The sequence below is a fragment of the Triturus cristatus genome, chromosome 4_2 (assembly GCF_964204655.1).
Source record: "Triturus cristatus chromosome 4_2, aTriCri1.1, whole genome shotgun sequence".
Classification (NCBI taxonomy): domain Eukaryota; kingdom Metazoa; phylum Chordata; class Amphibia; order Caudata; family Salamandridae; genus Triturus; species Triturus cristatus.
In genome coordinates this window covers 250,721,201-250,744,246 of record NC_140586.1, presented here as the reverse complement: position 1 = coordinate 250,744,246, position 23,046 = coordinate 250,721,201, and the positions used below count along the sequence as shown (strand labels likewise).

Genomic DNA, 23,046 nt, shown 5'->3' with positions numbered 1-23,046 from the left:
TCTTAGGCGATTGCACCCAAATCTTGGCTCCAGGGTTATCCGTAGAGCCAAAGCCTTTCTGGCCTCGTACAGTTAGCAAAGTTGGGGCAGTGCCTTTCATTATTTCACCACTGAAAACAGGCATAATGAGTAATTGAGCCACTCGGTCGGTGCGGTGTATCAGCAAGTCATTCTCACTGCTATTTAGCAGAAGTACCTTAATCTCTCCCTGATAGTCGCTGTCAATTACCCCTCCAAGTACCTGGATGCCTTTTACAGCCAGCCCCGATCTAGGGGCGATCAATCCAAAATTCCCCGGTGGTATATGAATACCAACACCGGTAGCAATGATGACCCGATTTTTGCTTTTTAGAACGGTGTCATCCATGGCATGCAAATCTAAGCCTGCCGACCCTGGGGTCGCTCTGCATGGAGCCAGAGCTCCGGAAGTAATTTCCCAATACATCACAGTTTCATTAATTACATTAGGCATAGTCTCAACCTTTGGGGGGAACAAACGCATAAGTGGAGATTCAGCATTTAAAAAAGGACGATTATTCAGGATTAATAGTGCTTGGGGTAAAAAGTCTCGCCAATTTTTATACTTGTCATCTGTTAATTTGCGTAGCTGATCCTTTAACAGGCCATTCAATCTCTCCACCAGGCCCGAGGCCTGCGGGTAGTAAGGTATATGAAAGATCCATTCAATATTGTTTTCCACACAGAATTCCTGTACCAATCTTCCACGAAAATGGGATGCATTATCAGATTGAATTTGGAATGGCACACCATAATACATCATAATCAATTCTAATGTTTTAATGGTATTCAATTGGGTGGCTTGCTTACATGGAAAAGCTACCAGCAAACCACTATATGTATCGACAATTGTGCAAACATATTGACAATTTCTGCTCATGGGAAGGGGTCCGATGTAATCAATCTGCCAGATTTGAGCGGGCAATTTCCCGCGATGTAAATGACCTCTAACAATTTGGGGTACTTTACGCTGTCTGATATGCTGACAGACGGGACAATGTAGAATAACATTTTTGATTAGGTCCAGGGGAATATAAATTCCTCTATCAGCAGCCCACCTGCTAGTGGCCTTCTCTCCAAAGTGTCCTGCCTTCTGGTGTGCCCATTTCGCCAATCCCGCAATATCAGGATCTTGTCTGTCCACCACTGCCTCGGCAATTTTAGATTTCTCATCTGCAATGTTATGAAAAAATTTGTCAAGAGAATCTATTGGGGTGTGAGCATCCACATGGAAGATGGTAACAGTACTCTGTGGGAGCATTTCCCAAATCTCTTGCCATAACTCTTTTCCCCATAACTCTTTGGAGTGTAACCTCCAATTATGGGAATGCCAGGTCGGTAACCAAACGGCCAGTCCATTGGCAGTGGACCAGGAGTCGGTGAAAATATGGCATACACCAGGTAACTCCTGTTTCAAAACTTGATAAACGGCATAGAGCTCTGCGAACTGACTACTCTTCCCTTCACCAGTTGTGCTCAACAGTTTCTGTGTGATCGGATTATAAGACACCGCCTTCCAGTGCCGTGTAGTTCCAATAAATTTTGCTGACCCATCTGTGAACCACACATGGTTCCTGTCCTCGACGGACAAATCATCAAAAGGTTTACCCCACTTGACAGGAGACTCCTGTTCTAAAGGTACAGAACACTCACTCTCAGTCTCAGTCGATGGTGCTTGCGCCACTTGCTCATGTAAAGACGCAACTCCTTTCGGACCCACACGTGCCCTGTCTTGTATGTACCATTTCCATTTAATCACACTCGCCTCCTGAGCATGCCCAATTCGATGAGTTTTTGGTGAACTCAAAACCCACTGCATAATAGGAATTTCAGGACGCAAGAATATGTCATGTCCCAATGTTAATTGCTCGGTATCCACCAAAGCCCAATAACAAGCAAGTAGCTGTTTCTCAAAGGGTGTATAACGCTCACCAGCATCAGGTAGCTTTTTGGTCCAAAACCCTAATGGTACTTTGCACCTGCCTTGTTTCTGCCACAGACTCCAGTTTGCATAAGGGCCTTGCACAGACACATTCAAATCCACATCACCATCACGTACAGGCCAAAGATCCATAGCATGTTGAATTGCCTCTTTCGCTAGACTAAATGCATCTTGTTGTTGCTTACCCCATTCAAATGCATTCTTTTTACGTGTAACACGGTACAGCGGGGCCAATATTTGACTCAAATGAGGAATATGCTGGCGCCAAAAACCAAATAAACCAATGAAGCTCTGGGCTTCCTTCCTATTCCTCGGAACCGAAAAATCAAGAATCTTCTGTTTAACTTGAGGGATCACCTCGCGGTGTCCCTCATGCCAATTAATACCTAAAAATTTTACAGCTTGGGACGGACCTTGTAATTTGTCCGGATTGTTCTCCCAACCTTTCCCACGCAGACACTCAATGACTCTATCTAATTGTGTCTGAACATCCTCTTGTGTTTCGCCTTGGATCAAAACATCATCAATATAATGACATATCTGAATTTTGGGATGAACTGGTACCTCAGTCAAGTGTTCTGCCACCAGCCGGTGACAGATCGTAGGGCTATGCACATAGCCCTGAGGAAGACTTCTGAACGTCATCTGACGCCCGTTCCACGTAAAACTGAACTGTTCCTGACACTCAGGGGCAAGTGGAATAGAAAAGAAAGCATTAGCAATATCGATGGACGCATACCATGTACCTGGATGTGTTTGGATTCTTTCAATCAGGGTAAGAACATCCGGTACTGCAGCCGTCAAAGAGGGCGTGTGTTTGTTCAATTCTCGATAATCAACAGTCATGCGCCAAGAGTTATCACTTTTACGCACCGGCCAAACAGGATTATTCCAAGCGGAAGTAATTGTAGTTATAACGCCTGCATCAACCAACTCCTGAATGGTGGTACTAATCTCTGCATGGCCACCCGGAATACGATACTGCTTCTGACAAACCACTTTGGTCGCCTGGGGAACTTGTATGGGGGGCATCCTTAAACGACCAACCCGTATAGGTCTGGACGAGATATAATGCGTCGTTCCAAATTGGTAACATCCATCATCGAGATGCAACGTCATTCCCTTCAAAATATCAATTCCAATTATGAATTCTAGAAGTGGCACCACTAATACAGAATATTCCTTTCTAGGGATTCTACCTATTCTCATTTCAAGCAAAGTTTGAACTGCGGGGGTTTCTTTTCCTCCTAATCCGGTAATAGTAAAAGGCTGCCCTGTAAATTTCTTTGATTTTCCATGAATAAGAGTGGCCTCCGCTCCTGTATCAACTAATGCTCGGGCCCTTTGGATATTACGATGTCTCCAATAAATATCAATATCTACATAGGGTCTATTATCTCTGTGAGCCCATCTGTGTACCGGAGCTTGACCTATTTCCTAGTCATTCTTACTGCATTCTGTGTACCAGGACAAATCAGGATAAAGACTCTCACGTTTTTAGGTATCGGTACTTCCTGTTCATATCCATCTCTATTACGAAATGGATTCCTGTCCTCTGCATTGCACTGCGAGTTTCGATCGGCCAAACTATATCTATCCTCCCTCCTTCTCAGCTCAGGGGATTGATCCCTATCATCTCTACGTCTGCTGTAAGCATGATCATTTCTCCCCCTTTCCTTTTCCCCCTCTCTCTCCCTGTCCCGCTCTCGACGAGGGGACAGATCACGTACAGGACGCCGATCATCACGACGATCAAAGCGCCCACGGCGATCATCATCACCGCTACCATCAGAACAACCACGATCACACTCAGTCGTCCGAACACGCCGGGCACCCTCCTTCCGGTCCAAGCCCCGTTTGCGAAACATTTCCCACAAACGAGCAGTAGTCTCACCATCAATATCCTCCCGACGCACACCATCAGCCAAAAGACCAGTAAAGATATCACGTCTAGTAAATTTATATTCACCAGGAGTACGAGTGTCAGACCGGGACTGACGTTCAGGTTTAAACCACTCACCCAACTCACCGAGTTGGCGTACCGACTCCAACACCGTAGATAGTACATTACCAGTCTGGTTAATCAACAAAGTCATCATGACCTGCTTGTAGGCAACAGGAGAAGAGCGAATGATACGATTCCGCACCGAAGAAGTCAACAACCCATCAAGCAACCTGTCAGCAGTGCCCAGAAAAATAGCCGTTTTCATCACTTCCTCCTTAAGACGTTGCGCAGCATCACGCAAGGTATACCACGGCTTGTCATTGACAGGCCAGTCAGATTCAGTAGGATACTTCAAATTGCAACCTTCAGTCGCCAATTGGAGCAAAGAAATTTGACCACCACCATTATAGTTACGAAAATGATCTTGCACAGTAGAATCCAAACTCAAAGAACAAAACTTCAAACAATCGCCAGTATCCAACATAATACCAGCAGCGCCTAGTTCATAAAGGCGCACCATCCACGTGAGCAAAGCCTCACCAGTCCGCTGCCGAAAGCGTTGCAAAATATCACTAATTTCTTGCTGGGTAAAATCTTCCAAACAGTCCAAAGAAACACCCTGCGGAGCATTGGGAGACTGCTGCAACTTCCGACGAAAAACCGGGTGCGCAGAAACAACGGGACGAGCATCACAAGGAGCCCGAGCAGTACGAGTAGAGGGACAGTCAGTGTGAAAAGTATCAATCCCGCCCGAAGAACGAGCGCAATCACGGGGTGCACCATCAGAGGTGCGAGAAGTAGACTTACTGTCAGGACGGGAACGAGAAAGCTCATGCATAGCACATTCCTCACCCGAGGAACAAGACGTAGTCGAGTCCCAGATATTACCATCCCATTCATCAGGATTCCAATCCAGTCCAGCTTTCGCCACGACCAGACGCACTTTACGCGACGAAACACGACCACGCCTGTTCTTGTACTTATAACGAGCAATCCGCACAGCCGCCCTTTCGGCAACCGTTTGGTAAGTGTCAAGTTTGTCGGAAAGCAACTTATTTTGACACCGCAATAAAGTGTTAGAATTCTGAATCTCAACAAGGTGTGATTCCGCATCCTTAAAAGAGATCTGCAATTTCAGCAACCTCTCATGCAGAATCCGATACGCAGACAGAATAACCCAACCTCTGCGCCCCAAAGCGGGAACCTCCTCACCCTTCAAGACAGGTGCCGTCTGCAAACAAGCAATCACGTCAGCCGGTTCCGCCGACTCCAAAGAAGAATTCCAATTTTCACTCAGACCAGTAGAATCAGCCCACTCTCGGGCCAAGGCACCATAAGGCGTTGAATCCCATCCGGGAATATCAACGGACAATTTAAGAGTAGATTTCGATTTCCTAGAAAACATCGCGAAAAAGAAAGAAAAAGAAACGCAGAGAAAAGAAAGGAAGAGAGAAAGAAAGAGAAAGAAAAAGTATACACGCAAATATACAAAAAAAAAGAAAATCACGCACACGCCGAAAGCAAACACAAGACAACCACAACGCACACAGGTTACGTAAACAGTTTGTGACGCCAAATGTTCTGCTTGGGTTTTCGGATCGGGTGGAACCCGCTCTACAGAGCCCTTCTGACCCAAAACAGAACGTTACCCCCTCCCTAGGGTCTTTTTACACCCAAATAACCACATATATACGTACCACCTAAGGACAGGGAATTCCTATTATATATATATATATCAAGACCTCACAGCCTCGCAATCTCAGCAACCACAGTCTCGCGGCCTTAGGCAGACCCAGAATCTCCTACCCATTCGGCAGCGACACACACACGATCTCGCGACCTCAGTCAGGTCCAGAATCTCCTACCCATTCGGCAGCGACACACAAAGTCTCGCGACCTCAGTCAGGTCCAGAATCTCCTACCTATTCGGCAGCGACACACACGATCTCGCGACCTCAGTCAGGTCCAGAATCTCCTACCCATTCGGCAGTGACACACACACGATCTCGCGGCCTCAGTCAGACCCAGAATCTCCTACCCATCCGGTAGCAACACACAAAGTCTCGCGACCTCAGTCAGGTCCAGAATCTCCTACCCATTCGGCAGCAACACACAAAGTCTCGCGACCTCAGTCAGGTCCAGAATCTCCTACCCATTCGGCAGCGACACACACGATCTCGCGGCCTCAGTCAGACCCAGAATCTCCTACCCATCCGGTAGCAACACACAAAGTCTCGCGACCTCAGTCAGGTCCAGAATCTCCTACCCATTCGGCAGCGACACACACACGATCTCGCGGCCTCAGTCAGACCCAGAATCTCCTACCTACACGGCAGCCTTAGCACGAGCTCATCCTATTAGTACACGACAGGGGAATTGGGACTATATATCAGATCACACAAAGACCATTAGCGGAGCACAACCTGTTCTCCAGTTTGAGAGGCTCATTTCCTCCTCATCCAGTTATCACTTACCTGACCCGGATTAACCCCGGTTCATGTCGCATTAGCTCTGACAGAGAGGCTAGGCTATCCTTCTACGTAAAGACACATAACACATGCTAACTTACAATAAGCTAAATACTTTATTTAAATGCCACATGCACATTTACGGAACACATCATACATATATAACCTGCAAGGAAAGTAAAAGATTAAGTTATACACTTCAAAGAAAAAGGGATCGACTTCACCTTGAGGGTATGTCGCCTGTACTCAATGGTCATCTAGGTTCCCTTCTCGTCTATGCCTCGGCTTAGCCTGGAAGTCACCCCTCTGCAGTTGTGGGTCTGCTCCCTTCTCCCTCTCCGAGTCACTGGAACCTCGTCCTTATCGGCTACTCTCTCCTCTTTGGATTCAAGTTCGTCATCAGTCTTCCCTGGAATAAGTAATAGCTCTTCTGCTAACGGCCAGATGCCGCCTATGGTCTAGAAGCAAGTGCCCTTATCTCACTCAGACTTTCACTAATATAGAAGTGCATTCCCTCATGGAAATTTCCAGCTCGAAACCTGCCGCCCACCAAATTCCTGTACCTCCCCGTACCAAGGACACTTTCCCAGCCGGCCGGCCTGATGTAGTGTCTTCGGCATGAAGAAAAATACAATCCTTCGATAAGGGCCGGCCTGAACCGGTTCTCTCCGAGCGAATAACACCTCATAACTAAAACATCCCCCTCCCTCTGGAAAGGTCCCGGGCTGCCGGAGCAGAAAGAAAGATGGAGTCTCTCCCGTTTGAGGCCTACCAGGCCTGAATTCAACACAGCTCCATGAAACAACCTCACTATAGGGCAAATTATCCTCAAGGCTAACGAATCTATCCCCTAGGCTATGTGTATAGGCCCTGAGCTAAGGGTAGGAGCACGGGATGGTGTCACAAGTGTCTAATAGATAGGCCCTACTCACTACTCCAGTCCTTAGACTCGGATGGAAAGAGACTGAAGTCATATGGATTGCTCTGCAACACCGGAAGGCCGGGAAAATCGAGCAGTACAACTACGCAAAGTCAGACATTTATCTAAAGGTCGCATGCTCTAACTGGGGGGCCACGTGAGCATCCAACAGCTCTCACTGGCATCGGTCCATGTGAAAAAGAACTCGAACAGTCCTCCAGGCTAAAATGGCTCCCCCACCCAGATCATAGCCTGGGCAAGACAAAACAAGTGTCCTTTTTCAGGATCCGTTCAGCAAGTCTCGCCTCTCCAGGCCCCACTTGGAAAGATGGTAGCGAAGTTCTAAAGGGAATGGTCACTGCCTCTTCATTTGCCTGAGCGTAGTCCTCTGTGCTGCTGTTGCCAGTGTCCACCCATCTTGACACAAGACTCGTCCGAGGAAGGTTCTCTATGCACCTCCCCCTGTGGGTTGGAGACATCAAGACCCAGCAGTGCTGCCACTCCCTCCAAGTCCAAGATTTTAAATTGAAAGGATATGTCAAACGGATATGTCCATCTATATTTCACATTTTCCTTGTGAAGATGATCTGTGACCGGTTTGAGTTTCATTCATCTCGCCAGGGTGGCGGGGGCCACATCCTCCCTGGAACTAGACTGGATGCCATTTGTTGGCCTCCTGCAAGGTTTTCTCCTTGGTCTTAAAGGAATGTAGCTTGGCTAAAATGTCTCTAGCACGAGTGCTATCTCCCGTCTTCTGTGGCTCTACTCTGTGGACTCTCTCCAGTTGCACCTCAGGTTGGTCGTCGACCAAGAGGCTAGAAGACTTGCCTACCGCAAAAGCCTATAAATCGGAGCCCTCCGCCCCCTCCTCCAGCCCCATGATGTGAATGTAATCGCACTTAGAGCGATTTTCCAAGTCTTCGCATATGAGGAGGGCTGACTGCAGTTTGAAGTGAATATGTGCTGTGTCCACTTCTAATGGGGCTACTTGTCGATTCGGAGCCCTTGCCCCCTCTGAGTTCATGTCAGTCTGAAGAGAGATCAGCCGAGCTTTGATGTCCTTCCTCAGAGTCCTCAAGGATGAGGATTAAGTCCGATTGTAGTTCTACCCTGCACTCTTTTTTAAATTCTCTTAGCAATACCAGGAGGTCATCGTTAGACAAGGCCATCACTCCCCTAGTGGTCTTTTGACTAGACCCTGCCATCTGGGTATAGTAACTAGTGATGCTATTAGACTGGGCCTTATAGGTGGCATAGAGGCTGTTGACATCGAGGGGTCCCAAAGTGTCCAACCTGCTTCACAGAAGATCAAAAGGGGCCATGGCTCCCGCGGGTACACCACAAGGAGATACAAGCCCTTGGGTAAGTGTGATACTCTCCATGCAATACGCACCGCTGACGACCAGGCAAGTGGGCACAGGTACCTCAGGCCCTGCAGACACCACCAGCTAGAAAGATCATCCCATGCGGTAGACCTCTTCACCCGATCCCACCTGGCTCATGAACCCCAAAGGCCCAGGAGTATAGGGGGATCATGTCAGCGAGTAAGCCAGCAGGCTGTCTGATCAAGAGGAGCCAGAATTTTAACCGGTAGTGGGAAGAAAAAGGAGAGATTCCTAATGCCAAAGCAAGCAGACAGGGGTCTCACTGGGGGAAGGCCCCCCAGCCAGAGTAACTCAGGGCCTACCATTCATCATGGGCCTGTTGGCCCAGAAGGAGGAGGCTTCAGGAGTAAGGAGCCGATTGTCGTGCTATCCAGCGGCCCAGGCCGTGCAAAATCCCCCACTCACTGAGTCTCAGAGCACACAGCATGCGGTCACCCCAGGTGGTTTACCAGCATGAAGGTTCAGGAAAAAGGCACCCAGTTTGCTTCTTACCACACCGTCGGGCAAAGCAGCGGCCCCCAATGTGTTCCACTGTCACAGAGAGCCTCTACGATCGCCTCCTGGTTGCCGTCATATTGGAGTCAGGCAGTCCCAGTTGGTTCCAGTTCCGCTCCAGTGGCCCGGACCCAGCCGCCACAAACCACTCACCAAGTACTCCTCGGGGCCGTGAAGGTATGATCAGCAGTCTGGCTCGTCATCTCGCTTCTGCCCTGTCCGATGTTCCCAGGTCGGCGCCGCTGTCACCTAGTTGGCACGTTGTCCTCAGGCCACAGCCATGATGCTCCCTTACAGTGGGTCATCAACACCAAGTCGGGCCAGTCGGGGCCAGTCCAGGCCACCCCTGGCACTCTGATGACCAGATCCATGCAGGCATAATAGGTTGGTAGTCAATGGTGAAGTTGCTCAGTGCTGTGCGTAGCCTCTGGATTACGTCCATATGACCATGACGGTTGCCCACACCGTATGTTGTATTTTTTACTTATCAACTGTTTAGTATTGGTAAATGCTTTACACTTGTTTCCTTTGAGTTAAGCCCGACAGCACTGGGTCACAGCTACCCAAGACTGAACTAGGGTTTAAATTATAGTAACCCGTCCTGACATGATACAGAATAGTGACGTGATTTCTTGATGAGGTCTCACAACCCCTCCAACCAATAATCCATTTCTCACATAATGGTTTTACTGAAAAAAAGTGCTTAGCATTTGTCAGTCAAAACTTGTCATTTTAGAGGATTAAGATGTTTCAACATTTTCTGCTTGATAACTGGATCTGAATGATTATAAAATATATTGGTATTTCAAGGACCATATCCAATTTTTGTATTTCAACTCCTCTGTTTCTAAATTCATGGTAGGTCTCCATTCACTGTTATCCATTTGATAACAGAATACATTATTGCCTTTGATAAATAAGGCTCATTAAATTGAATGCTCTACCGTAAGTTTTGTTTTAGGCTTGGAAAATCGAAGTCTGCATGATTCCGCCTAGCACCTCAATACTGAGTTTCACTGTGTTCGCTATAGAAGTGATTTATTATCAAGGGAAATTTTCAGACTTTCAAAACTAAATGAACTTCCAAATATGCTATCTGCAGAATTATATGATATTATCTCCCAAAAACTTAATTGAAGCACTTGCACTTTCTTGCCCTCTTGTTTCTAGGATGGCCTAATATTTAGCCTTTCTCTATTTCCCACGCTTAACTCCAGGTCACCGCGTCTGCTTGGGGGAGCAACTAGCCAGGATGGAGCTGTTTCTCTTCTTCACCACTCTCTTCCAGCGTTTCACCTTCACCATCCCAAAGAACCAGGCCAGGCCATGTGATGACCCCGTTTACACTTTCACCCACTGCCCTCACGCCTACCAGATCTGCGCTGAGCTGAGATGAGGTTCTGATCCTCAGAACACCCCCTCTCTGAATGCTCCCAAACTTAAGCTCTTCACGTGGACCCTCTCTTCTTAGGATACTGCAGTTGCCAAGGCAGTTCCATACTGAGTACCTGTAAAATTAAAGTGTTTGGCTAACATCGTCACACTTTAGTGCTGTATATTTCAGAAAGCAATTCTCTTACATCAAAGGTCTTCAACATTTGTTTTTCAGAATAAAATGTTTACAAGTCGGGTCCTCCACCACAACTTCACGGTAAGCAAGGGTGGCAGGGGATGGTGGAGTCTGCATGCCTTAATGGAAGGTGCAGGAAGGAAGTGCTGGAGTTATGAAATCATTTCAAGGGTACCTTTTATTTAGTCCAAAATGTACACAGGACGTGAAAGTTCTAACTGTTAATGCATCAAATTAAACAGAAATGTGCCTAGGAACACTGCGCCCCATAATTTGGGTACAATAGGCTCCTCACAACTATAGGTCCTGGTACAGCTGTACTGCTGCACTAATGTTTTATTATTGCCCTGTGAAGCAGGCTATATACTCTGTCTTTTTTGCCCAGTGCTCTCTTCCATTGCTCCAAAGCCTAAAGCTGTATGTCACTTTCCCTTTGGGGAAGAAATACTCCCCACACCACCTTCTTTGCAGCAAGGGTGCCCTGGGCCCTTATGATAGCAATGAAAATAGACTGCCTTACTTCCTTTTGGTTAGTTAGGGTGTAGTGGCCCCTCACACTTTTGGCCCCACTGCCACTGCACCTTCTGCACTGATAATAGCTTGGGCCAAGCAGACTGTCTCCTGAGACTCTTTTGCCCTTTTTTAAAGGAAGAGATGGGTCCCCACATCTCACCCCCTTTCCCTGGCCATCACTTCAAGGCCTGAAGGAACACTGGCACAGCAAGAGCTCCTGGGTCCTAATAATTCCAAAGACATGAGCCTCCACTATGGTCTTGAGTAGGAAAAGATAGTCATAATTGCGGAGCGGTTTGCTATCACATCCTGGACCCTGGTGCCATTGCACATGCTGCACTATTGATGACCAAGGTCCTGTGAAGTAGTCTGTCTCCTCTGCCACTGTCACCCTGAACCCACAGGCCCCTCCGACCCAGGGCCATCGCTCTTAGGCCAGAGTATGCAGTATCAGCACCTTTGTTACCAAAAAAGGGCCACCCTCTCTCCTGGGCCTTCTCACAGGTGCGGCAATTAAGACAATTATAAAATGAGTGTAGTGGGCTCCTCACATCCCTGGGCCCACATGCGACAGCACCTACTTCATCAATGAAAGCCATAGTCCCATGAAACAGGCTGTTTTCTCAACAGTTTAAAAAAGCAGAGACCCCAACATCTTGCTTCATCTACTGTACCACCGCTTAGAGGCCAGAATGTGTATCTGCTGCTTTGTGTAAAAAAAAAAAAAGCGTGCACATGTTGGAATTGAAACATTCATGTTTGCGCATTGCCCTATGTAAGGTAGCATTGGTGGCACCATTTTCTATTCAGGTGCCATTTTGAACCACAAACGAAACTAATCCTTTGCTATTTCGGAGAAAATGCCTCTGTTATGTTTCATTTCTGAAATGTTAGGTTTTGCTTCACTAATGAATAGACTGTTCATATTAGTTCATACATTTCTCACTAGATAGAGGCCCTCTCCCACTTGTCTGGTGGAAGGCCAGGGTTGTATTAGGTGGTGTGAGAAATGAGAATCAAAACTTTTTTTTTGTTGTATTTCACTGTCCAGCTGCATCTGCCTGGAAAATTCCACTGTGGGCGTTTTTCAGCCCAGTTGCGAGATCTACATGATGTATCTTTTCGCTTGTTGATTTCAGTCCCTCTGCAGCAGTCCTATTAACTGGGCAGACTGGGCTCCGCTCTGAGTGTATATGAATAAACAATTATTGGTTTATATCCTCTACTGTCTGACTGACTCTTCATTTGGTATGGAAGGCTGAGAGGTGGTCATTAGTGACTCGGGTGACCCTAATCGGGCCACTTCCTTCAGTTGGTGCCCGAACAGGGACTCCTTCGGGTGATTGATCAATCCCCTTTCCACAGATGAAGGGGAGGCTGAGGACATTGTCGGGTTGAACTGACGGCTCAGGGATCCCTGCACGAAGAGTATTGTATGCTCGCAGCTGCCCCTTCCGTCCTACCGGACGGTGCCTCACCCAGTGGTGATCCCGACTGGAGTCCTGAACGGCGAAACCCTTGGATCTGACCATTTGGTCTGAAGCGTCGGCAGTGGAGAATTGGTCCGTTTGTTCTACTCATATCAGGTTAGTTTGTTTCGGTTCTTTGTGGATATGGTACCATTGTGGTTTGAGTTTTGTACGGTCTGAGGATCGTTTTTAATAAAACTATTTGCAATTACTTTGCTAGGTAAAAGCAACAAACTTGTTTTCCTTTTAAAATGCCTAGTCTTAGTAAAATCTTGTATTTATGTTGTCGTTGTTGTTCTGCAGATGCTCGATTGGAAGAAGCTCAGCCGGCACCTCCTGAAGGCAGCCCACATTTTTTTAAAAGTATGTGATGCATGGTCTTGGCCCTATTATGTTTAGTACATTATCACAAAAATATACGAGGGACAATACCGAGTTGCAGTGGCCGTTGACTGGCACTTTTGATGAACAAAAAATTGGGTTTTTACAGGAGCAATTATTTAAGAGAAGGAGTCAATGGTTGATTCTCTCAAAACTTTGCAGAAGCCGGCTAGACAGAGACGGTTAAAATGGAGAGAAATGCACAGAATGGGAAAATGCAAACAGTGACACAGAAAGCTGTGGCATATTACATAAAAAAACAAGAGTCTGGAATTGAATGTGAGGATAGTAGATTTTGATTGCATATTGAGAAGTCTGATTTGACCAAAGAAGAAGACAATACTTTTGTAGAGGAGTTGTCAGATACTCGACCCCACCCCCTTATGCCCCGCAGAGGATATATCCCGCCATTTCCTTACAGTCACAGCAGCCTGTTACGTCTGCTTCAGCTGTTCCTGTATCCATGGCTGTTGTTTTGACGGCTGTGGCTACGGCACCTCCCGCTCCTTCTTTACCCTCGCAGTCTTTGGCAACTGTGACCCTCAGTACACCTATACTGTTTCAGCTCCTGTATCCTCTGTTCTCTGTCCTCCAGTGCAAGCGCCAGTGACGATGGTACCTGTCACTTCTGTTGTCTCTCCTCGGACACCTTTGAATGTTGAGACGCCAATACACAGATTTGAGGATGAAGACTGGACGAAATTCAAGGAGCAAATAGGCCGGTTAGTGCGATCTGTGGTGGGGGATGAAGAGACACAAGGAATAGCTGAACAGGCTGTGTGGTGGGCTCGTAATGCAATTTATACTGTGGAGGATGTTTGGAAAGTCATGCGAGATTTTGAACCCTTTATACAGCAGCAGGCCCTTAAGCATTAGTCTGCTACATTGACTAGTCTTTGGCAACAACAAATTGGGACAGAAGTGTCTCAAATTTCATTTGATATTAGAGATCATATGTATGCTGCTGACTTGGAGCCAGGGCAAGTATTTGGGAATGTTACAACTTTAGTTGCTTACAGGGGTTTATTACATGAGAGGAGCCTTACTCCGGTATCTCAGTTTCCGATGCAGGAGGTCCATCCTATATATCACCCAGAAATCCCTGCCATAACAGACCAGTGCAGAAATGTTACTAGACCGGCTGTAGCGGCCTGTTTTCAGGAACAATGGGTTTAAACTCCATGGAAGAGGAGTGAAGTTTTAGCCTTTAAGGCTCATTTACCTGATCCTACAGCTTATTATAAAGAATTGACAGAGGCTACCTCTTCTACTGTAATGACTCTTGCTGATATTAAAATGTTCTGTGGTCGTCTCGTTCCGGCTGATGTTTGGAGACAGGTACATACTCAAGACCATATCGTGGAGTTCGGTGGTACATGGGATGTGATTAAAGGATGGGATCAGGAAAGAAAGCCAGGTGATAAACCCAGAGCCAAGATACTTGCTTTGCCAGGCTGCATTATTACATATATGCATTCCCTTATTCCGCTCAAGAAGGTAAGTTGGAATAAGTTGACGGTTTGTCGACAGAAGAATGATGAAAGTGTGTCTGATTTCTTTACCCGGTTTGAAGATATGTTTTGGGATTATAGTGGGCAGCATATGTCTATTGAAGGAGGAGTTCAGTTGTTTGTCAACAGATTTGTTTCTAATCTTCTTCCTGAAATTACGACTCGTTTACAGGCGTCTGAGAGTACTTGGTCCACCTCTTCCCCTCTGTTATTTTGAATATGACAGTAGATATTTGTTGGGGTTCACACTGACTGGTAGGAGGTTTAGATTATGTTGCGCTCCTCAGGGATATACAGAGAGTCCTAGTATCTGCAGTCAAGCATTAAAGGGTCAGTTGAATTCCTTGTCGCTTCCCTCAGGTAATGTATTGGTGCAGTATGTTGATGATCTACTCATAACTGCTGATACGGGACAGGGTTGTAGAGATAGTACTGTTAAATTATTGTTGCGTTTGCACATAAGGTTTCCCTTTCTAAATTTCAGTATTGTCGACAGGAGGTCACCTACCTAGGTCACCTACTGTGGAAGGAGGGTAGGAGGTTGATCCCTGAGCACATCTGTATCATTGTTAAAATGCCCATTCCACAAACTGTACGTGCTTTTATAGGTATTACTTCCCTACTGTCGCCAGTGGATCCCAAACTACTCGCTGCTAATCAAACCTTTTGCTTTCATTAACAACTAAAGAAGTGCATGAGCCTTTGCCTTGGACGACTGAATGTCAGCGGTCTTTTGAGCAATTGAAAACTTCACTTTGTTCCACTCCAGTGCTTGGTACACCTAACTATGGCAAGTCGTTTGTGCTCTATGTCCACAAGATGGCTGGCTATGTGCTTTCTGTCCTAACACAAAAATTCGGGGATAAGCAACGGCTGTGTGCTTATTTCTCTGCTGCGCTTGATACCGTCGCGAACGCCCTCCCCAGTTGTCTAAGAGCGGTCGTGGCTTTGGCCACTTCAATCAGACAATCGGCTGGACTCGTGCTTGATACTGACCTCACAGTTATGGTACCCCATGCGGTGGATACACTTTTGAATAAGACAAAGACACAGCACCTCACCAGTGCACGTCTTACTAGCTATGAATTGACATTGTTTGCTAAACACATTACAATTAAAAGATGTGCCAATATGAATCCGGCCACGTTACTACCCCTCCCTTCTGAGAATGATGCAGTCGATAAGCATGATTGTATCTACCGGAAGGAAGAAGAGACGAAGGGACAGGTAGACCTTACTGATATTCCCTTTTCTGACCCCCAAGGAGAACTTTATGTCGATGGCTCTTGTTTTAAGTTACCAGATGGCACTACGACTGCAGGTTACGCTATCACTATGTTGCACACGGTAGTAGAGACATCACGGGTTCCCGATCAGTCAGCTCAAGCTGCTGAGCTCGCTGCTCTTATTCGAGCTTGCGAATTGAGCGAGGGACCGGTTGTCAACATATATACTGACAGCCAGTATGTCGTCGGACCGCGCATAATTTTGGGCAACTGCGGGCCGAGAGAGGGTTCCTTACTTCTCATGGCACCAAGGTTCAGCATGGGCACCTCATATTATGGCTTTTGTCTGCTTTAACGCTCCCCAAGAAGTTGGTCATAATCAATTGTAGTTCCCACAGGACGGTTAATGATGACGTGGGTAGAGGAAATGATTTTGCAGATCAGACAGCTAAGGAAACGGCCCGAACAATGATGAAATGTATGTTTGTAGCAGGTCCAGCTAGGTGGGTCCTTGAGGTTGTCATGTTTGAGAATACCCTTGAGAGCGTATAGGAGATACAAAATGAAGCCACAATAGAAGAATTAGCAGAATAGCAGGAAAGTACAGCACAGTTAAATGAGAAAGGATGTTGGATTGATAAATCAGGGAAGCTGAGATGGATGTTTCCAGATGCATATGTTCTTCCTGTGGTTACTATGGCGCATGGTCTAGCTCATATTAGTGCAAAAGGCATTTTGTAAGTTGTTAGACCCTGTATGGCAGAATGACAATATCTCTAAGACAGCCGCACATTTGGTGAAATATTGCATGGTCTGCATGATCATAATCCAGGGAAAGGTACCCCTACACCATCCGGTAATTTTGCACCACCCACTTTTCCTTTTGAAGTCCTTCAAATGGACTATATTGAATTAGAGAGATATAATAATCTTAAGTATGTTTTGGTGGTTGTATGTGCATTCAGCAAATGGGTTGAGGCTTACCCCACTAAAGACAATACAGCCATTAGAACTGCAAAGTTACTCCGGAAGAAGTTCTTTCTTTGTTCCGGCTTTTCCCGAGTTATCTGGAGTGACAACGGAAGTAATTTTAATGCAAAAGTGATTTGATTAATTTGCGAGGGTGTCCGTGTCAACTAAAAATTCCATTCTGCTAATCATCCACAGTCAGCGGGTTTGGTTGAGAAGTACAATGGTACTCTCAAACTGAAATTGGCAAAGATACACGAGACCATAGGGGTAAAGTGGCCAGATTCTTTACCGTTAACTCATATGTCGATAAGAACGGCAGCTCATTCTAGGACAGGATTTTCTCCTTAGGAGGTCGTGTTTGGACGCACTGCAAATGTCTGGGGCGTCCCACATCCTCGTAGATTTTCTGATATTGACTGGATTACCATGGCCAGTTAACAGAGAGTTTGCGTTCTATTCACCAACAGGTGCGAGAGTTCCTACCTTCTACACCAGAGGGACCCAGCCACGATATCCAGCCCGGTGATTACGTCCTGTTGCGCAACTTTCAGATGAAGAAAAGTTTGGAACCGCGCTGGAAGGGGCCTGAATAGGATTTATTGGTAACATGTACTGCTGTGAAGGTTGCTGGCCATAAGAACTGGGTTCATGCAACCCACTGTCGGAGGGTTCTTTTACCTCTACCCTATGATCAGTGGGTTAAGGACGGCATCGGGGACTCAGAGTGTGAGCAGGTGCCTCGGTTTGTCCCATTCAGCGATGCCCAGCTAACATGGATGCAGACGGATAAGGAGAATGCAGATGTATTGAATGAGGCTGTTCCTCCGGAAATACGAGCTATCCAAGAGTCTTTGTTCACTGATCACACAGTGCCTAGGGCTACCAGGTACAATTTACGCCCACGGCTGAGGGAAGTTGCGTCGAAGGAGAAAAAAGATTAGGGATGGACTGTGTAAAATAGGTTGTGTTAAATTATAGTACCAACGGAATTAGCTGAGATTGATGAGGGATTTCTGCGTATTTCATTTTAGTTGTCTGAACATTAGATAGGGAGGACCAAAGTATACGCTGCAGGTATACAATCCTGATCGACGTGGGATACGAGCTTAAGACAGAGCAAGCTCCACACCGGTGCACAAGTGCACCAACGTATTGATGGATAATAGGAGCCTTTACCAGTGAGGCTCTGAACGACACTGGGAACTTGTATACTTATTTTGCATTTTGCCCCCTTTTCATCATCCGTTATGCATCCCTTTGGTAGAATGGTTGTGGAGGAAGAGCAGCCAGTGATTCTTGTTGCCCAGCATAACATGGTGTGGACCCGCAAAAAGAAAATAATGTGTGTTGCTCTTGTGGTTTTGTTGTTAATAATACTGTGTGGGGTGTCATGGTTTTTGGAAAATGGTCAGGATGTACCTTTACGAACAAAGGGTAAAGTTATTCCTCCGACACGAAAGAAAAGGATAGCCCCTAACAATGTGTTTCTAAACACTCACAAGAGATTCTTTGGAGAAGGGACAGCTTGTTATCCCACTGAATCTGTTACTAGTTTATGGACTGCATATCTGTTATCACTTGTAAATTATACCTATGCTTGTCCACCGCAATTTACAGAAGTGAAAGGAGTTTTTGGTTTTGGCTATCCAGGTCCTTGTTTATATTATAGAAGGCCACTGGGAGTGGGTTATCCAGGTTGTGATAACACATATTGTGGCAACTTCTACATGGACAACAGAATGTCACACTGGTGGGTTGGCACCACAAGGAATTGATAGTCACCTGGGTGGCAGGTTATTATCCTGCTTGTTGCCCTATCATGAATAGTACGGACACTTCTTTGTATATCAATTGTCCTGGAATAGTGCTGTAGAAAAATACAGTGCCCCTGGTGAATGACAAAGATCTGAGTAAGTTTGGAATGAACACCACATATGCCGCAGTAGATTACGAAGGAGCGATTTATGCACACCCAGAGTTTTACTTTTTGTCTAACGGTACTTATTCTAACGTTCATAATGGTACAGACTATGTCGCTCTTTGGATGGTGTTGCCATTAGGTGTACCCTGTAAATACGCTATGCCTAATGTCCTTTGGGTAAAAAGGGCTTTGACCTAAGAATTCTGTGAGGGAGTGACCGATATAGAGGTCAATAATTATAGTAATGGGATTACCTTTGGATACATCCTTTCTTCCATTTTTACTTTGAGAGGTACCGCCATGGCTCGGGGTGAGAAAGCAAAAGAATATTTTGGGTGCAAGTTACAAATATTATCTAATACTACAGTGGCAGCTTTACGCGACATCAACACTCAGTTGGAAAGCATGCTGATATAGTCCGAACAGACTAGATACACGGTTGATTCAATCTTAGCCAAGAGTGGTGGTGTATGCGCGGTAGTGGGAGATCAGTGTGTAGTCTGGATCAAAAATATGGATAAGAATATTACCAAACACATATTAGACATCTTCGAGAATGTCAAGGGAATGGAAAGTGGTAATTGGAGTTGGTCTCATTTCGGCAGTTGGGGCTGGATTCTTGAAAAGGTGGTATACATGATTGTGATATTGGTGCTTTGTTGTACCCTTATTCAGTGCCTCCCCTTTTGTTGCTCTTATTGCACCACAATTCTCACCCCTAAAAGGAAAATATTGATTCATGATACCAACGCTGCAATTATGGTACAGAAAGAGATAGACAACCTCTTGAACATAGATGAGGGCATTTTCGAGACTTCTTCCCTCCTTACAGTCTCCTTTCCCGATACTGAGAATATGGAATGCTCATAAGGAGTTTTACTCATGGTCTCCTGTTTTCCTGGTTTCATACTTTCCTTGTTGCTGTCAGAAAAGGTTTTAGCTCATGCTAAAAGGAGGGTCTGTTAGAATAGAAACATTCATGTTTGCTCATTGCCCTATTTAAGTTAGCATTCGCAGCACCGTTTTCTATTTAGGCGCCATTTTGAACCACAAACAAAACTAATCCTTTGCTATTTCTGAGAAAAGGCCTCTGTTATGTTTTGTTTCTGCAATGTTAGGTTTTGCTTCACTAATGAATAGACTGTTCATATTAATGCATACCTTTCTCACTAGATAGAGGCCCTCTCCCACTTGTCTGGTGGCGGATGCAGGGTGAAACGACCTTGGGTTGTATTAGGTGGTTTGAGATATGAGAATCGAGACTTATTTTATTTCTATTTCACTGTCCAGCTGCATCTGCCTGGAAAATTCCACTGTGGGCATGTTTCAGCCCAGTTGCGAGATGTAGATAATGTATCTTTTGCTTGTTGATTTCAGTCCCTCTGCAGCACTCCTAGGGACTGGGCAGACTGGGCTCCGCTCTGAGTGTATATGAATAAACAGTTATTGGTTTGTATTCTCTACTGTCTGACCGACTCTTCATTTAGTATGGAAGGCTGGGAGGTGCTCATTAGTGACCCAGGTGACCCTAATTGGGCCACTTCCTTCACACAGCTCCTTAGAGCATCTCAACAAGTCCTCATGCCATCTCTGTCCTTTTATGGAAAAAAACGTGCTGTGCAATCTCACCCCTTCCCTTTCTCTTGGGCCTTTTCTCCGAATATGTAGGACACCCCAGGGGGGCCATACAGTGAAAACATATGAATGTTGATTCCCTCAGCTTCCTCCACTTCAAATTACTTTAAAGGGTGACACCTATAAGTAAATGAAGACAGCCTGGAAAAACAATAAATAAACAAGGTCATTGTAATGATGCATGTTTATTAGTGCCTCGTTTATGTCTTGTTGCAGTTATTGATGGCTCGTGTATGTCCGCCGTCTCGCACTGTGTTTACACTTAGATGTGTTGATTATTGTAATGGCTCATGCCCCACATTCCTTCTCCATGGTGTCCAGCTGCACTGAAGTCAGTTACGGCTTGGATTCCTTGAGTGTAGGACTTGGGCTCCCGTATTTGGATCAATATACTTACTTTGCCTGACACTTGGAGTCTCCTGGTTTTATAAGTGTCACCCAACAGTCATGTTTCCTGTACTGCAGTGGCACGCTGGCTCACCAGACCTTCTGGCTCAACTCCTCCCTGAGCCATTTGCACTACGTGGGTATACAGCCCCAGGCTGCCTTTTAGGGAGGCCCACAGCTGGAAGACCGCTGTTTTAGAAGGTGTATTCATTCAATGTGTAGTTATGTTACAATCAATGGAGTAATGAGTTTTGTGATGACAGCATGCAAGAAACTAAGAAAAAGTAAGCATAAAAACCTCTAGGCTGAAGGCTAGAAAATGCTTACTGGTAAGTTTATGGCCCTCTTCTTCCTATCACAATTACATACGGTGAGGGGTTTGTACCAAAAGGGCATTTGGTCAGCATTAGGCTGCAATAGACTCACTCCTGACCTGCATAAAAACATAACTTTAGCTTACGTTCTGAAAATGTTGTTCAACGAGATGCCATAGGTGACTGTACAGTGATTGCTTCATCACTAAAATATGATGAGGGTAGAGAGGTAGGGGAAAAAGAGAGAGACTGAAAGAGATGTATTTGTTCTAAGAGCCCTATAAAACATTGTCATTATTAATATTCCTTTTTTCTAATACTACGATTAAAAAACACAAATTGGGACATAATGGGCCTCATTACGATGTCGGGCGGACTTACGTCCCCCCAACAACGTATTGGTCTGGAATTGCCTGACCATAAGTCAGCGGTTCGGATTGCCAGATTTGGATGCGCACAAATCACTTCCCAATGCCAGCCTGTGCGGCGGGCACAAAAGGCCCGCAGCACAAGCTGCCATTGAGAAATGGATATTTTTAAACATCCCTACACCGTGTGGCAGACACCGCATGGTGCCTGCCACATGGTGCAGGGATGTATAGGGGGCACCTAGGTGCCCCCCAGGTCCCATAGTAGAGGGATGGAGGCCTTGCTAGGGGCCCATAAAGTCCCTTCCGACAGCCTTTCCATGTTGGAAAGGCCGACATGGAAAGGTTGTTGGAAACGAACATCGTAATCCCGATGGCGGAGCCCCGGCTGTCTCCACTGTTATTCAAGGGACTACAGTTTCACTCCTCTTCCAACAGGCTCTGTGAGCCCGTCGGAAGAGGAGCGGAATCCTCCCCCTGCTTTCCCTCCAACACCCGTCATTATGATACGGCGGGCGGGGGGAGGGAAACCCTGCATGACGGGCGGAAAGCCTCAGACACTGTTGGATGGCTTTCTGCTCGACAGCCAAATCGGGCCCATTGTTGCTAAATAAAAGCCATTATCCTTTTTCCCTGTCAGCTAACCATAAATCTTTTAGAAATAGAATGACATTTACACATAGCCGTGTGGGGTGCCGCTCGGAATCTGTTTTGGTCCACGAACTTTGCTACCAGCATTCAACTCACCGGAGGTATCTGTTGGGCGGAGAAGTGCGGGAGTGGTGACTTTCTTCTTCCACACGGGTCCCCGGGACTGCGAGTACCAGCAGCCCTACTGCCTTGCTGATTATTTGCTGCAGCTGCTGGCTCTTCCCGGCCCCTCCCTCCTCGATTACTATAACTGTCTCCCCGCCTACGCGTAAGCGGGACGCGTGCGGGGCGTACCCCGGGGCGAAGACCGGGCAAAGAGCGGGCCGTTTGAGGCCGTTCGAGGTCTGTGAGGTCTGGTCCGGGCTACCCCCTTTTGTATTGTTCAAACGAGTCTGTGCGAGTGTAATTGTTATACAATTTATTATTATTATTATATCCACACAGTAAGGTTTGGGGGTTGCCCGTGTTGGTTGTTGAGCTATGTCTAGCAGGTTAACACGGAGCAAGGCCCCAATTGGTGGTCTTCCTATCAATGGTCCTATGGACGATTTTATTACTCGTACCAATACAGCTATAGACCAAGAAATTTCCAAACTCCAGACTCGTGTTTCCCTGGAATTGGCATCCGCAAGGAGATTGTCCCAGGTAATCGATTTGTCGAAAAAATCTTCCCTGGGCAATATAGCCACAGCGGTTACCCCACCACGTCCAGCTATCCCCCATTGTGTAGTTACACATGTTGATGTCCACCACACTCCGGCTTTCTCTGTACTACCCCCCACATTGGAGCCACTGATTCAGGATAGTGCTGCGAACCTTTCCACAACCCCTCTCAAGCAAGATACTGGTTCTAATAATCCTACCTCGGCAATGTTCTCCTCTAGGCACACTCTTAGTAGAGCTCATCAAGCTAAAAGAAAATGCACCTCTCGGTCGGCTTACCGTCGTAAGAAGGC

General features: G+C 46.2%; 1 protein-coding gene across 1 annotated transcript in view; it reads left to right on the top strand.

The window, feature by feature from the left end:
* The window catches only part of LOC146833577 (cytochrome P450 2D15-like), a 370,438-nt gene extending 357,960 nt beyond the window's left edge, over positions 1–12,478 (top strand). The window contains exon 9 of the mRNA XM_085601434.1: positions 10,390–12,478. Within this exon, the coding sequence (XP_085457560.1) occupies positions 10,390–10,568 (179 nt within the window). The 3' untranslated portion in view covers positions 10,569–12,478. The remainder of the gene's footprint in view (positions 1–10,389) is intronic.
* Positions 12,479–23,046: the final 10,568 nt, after the last annotated feature.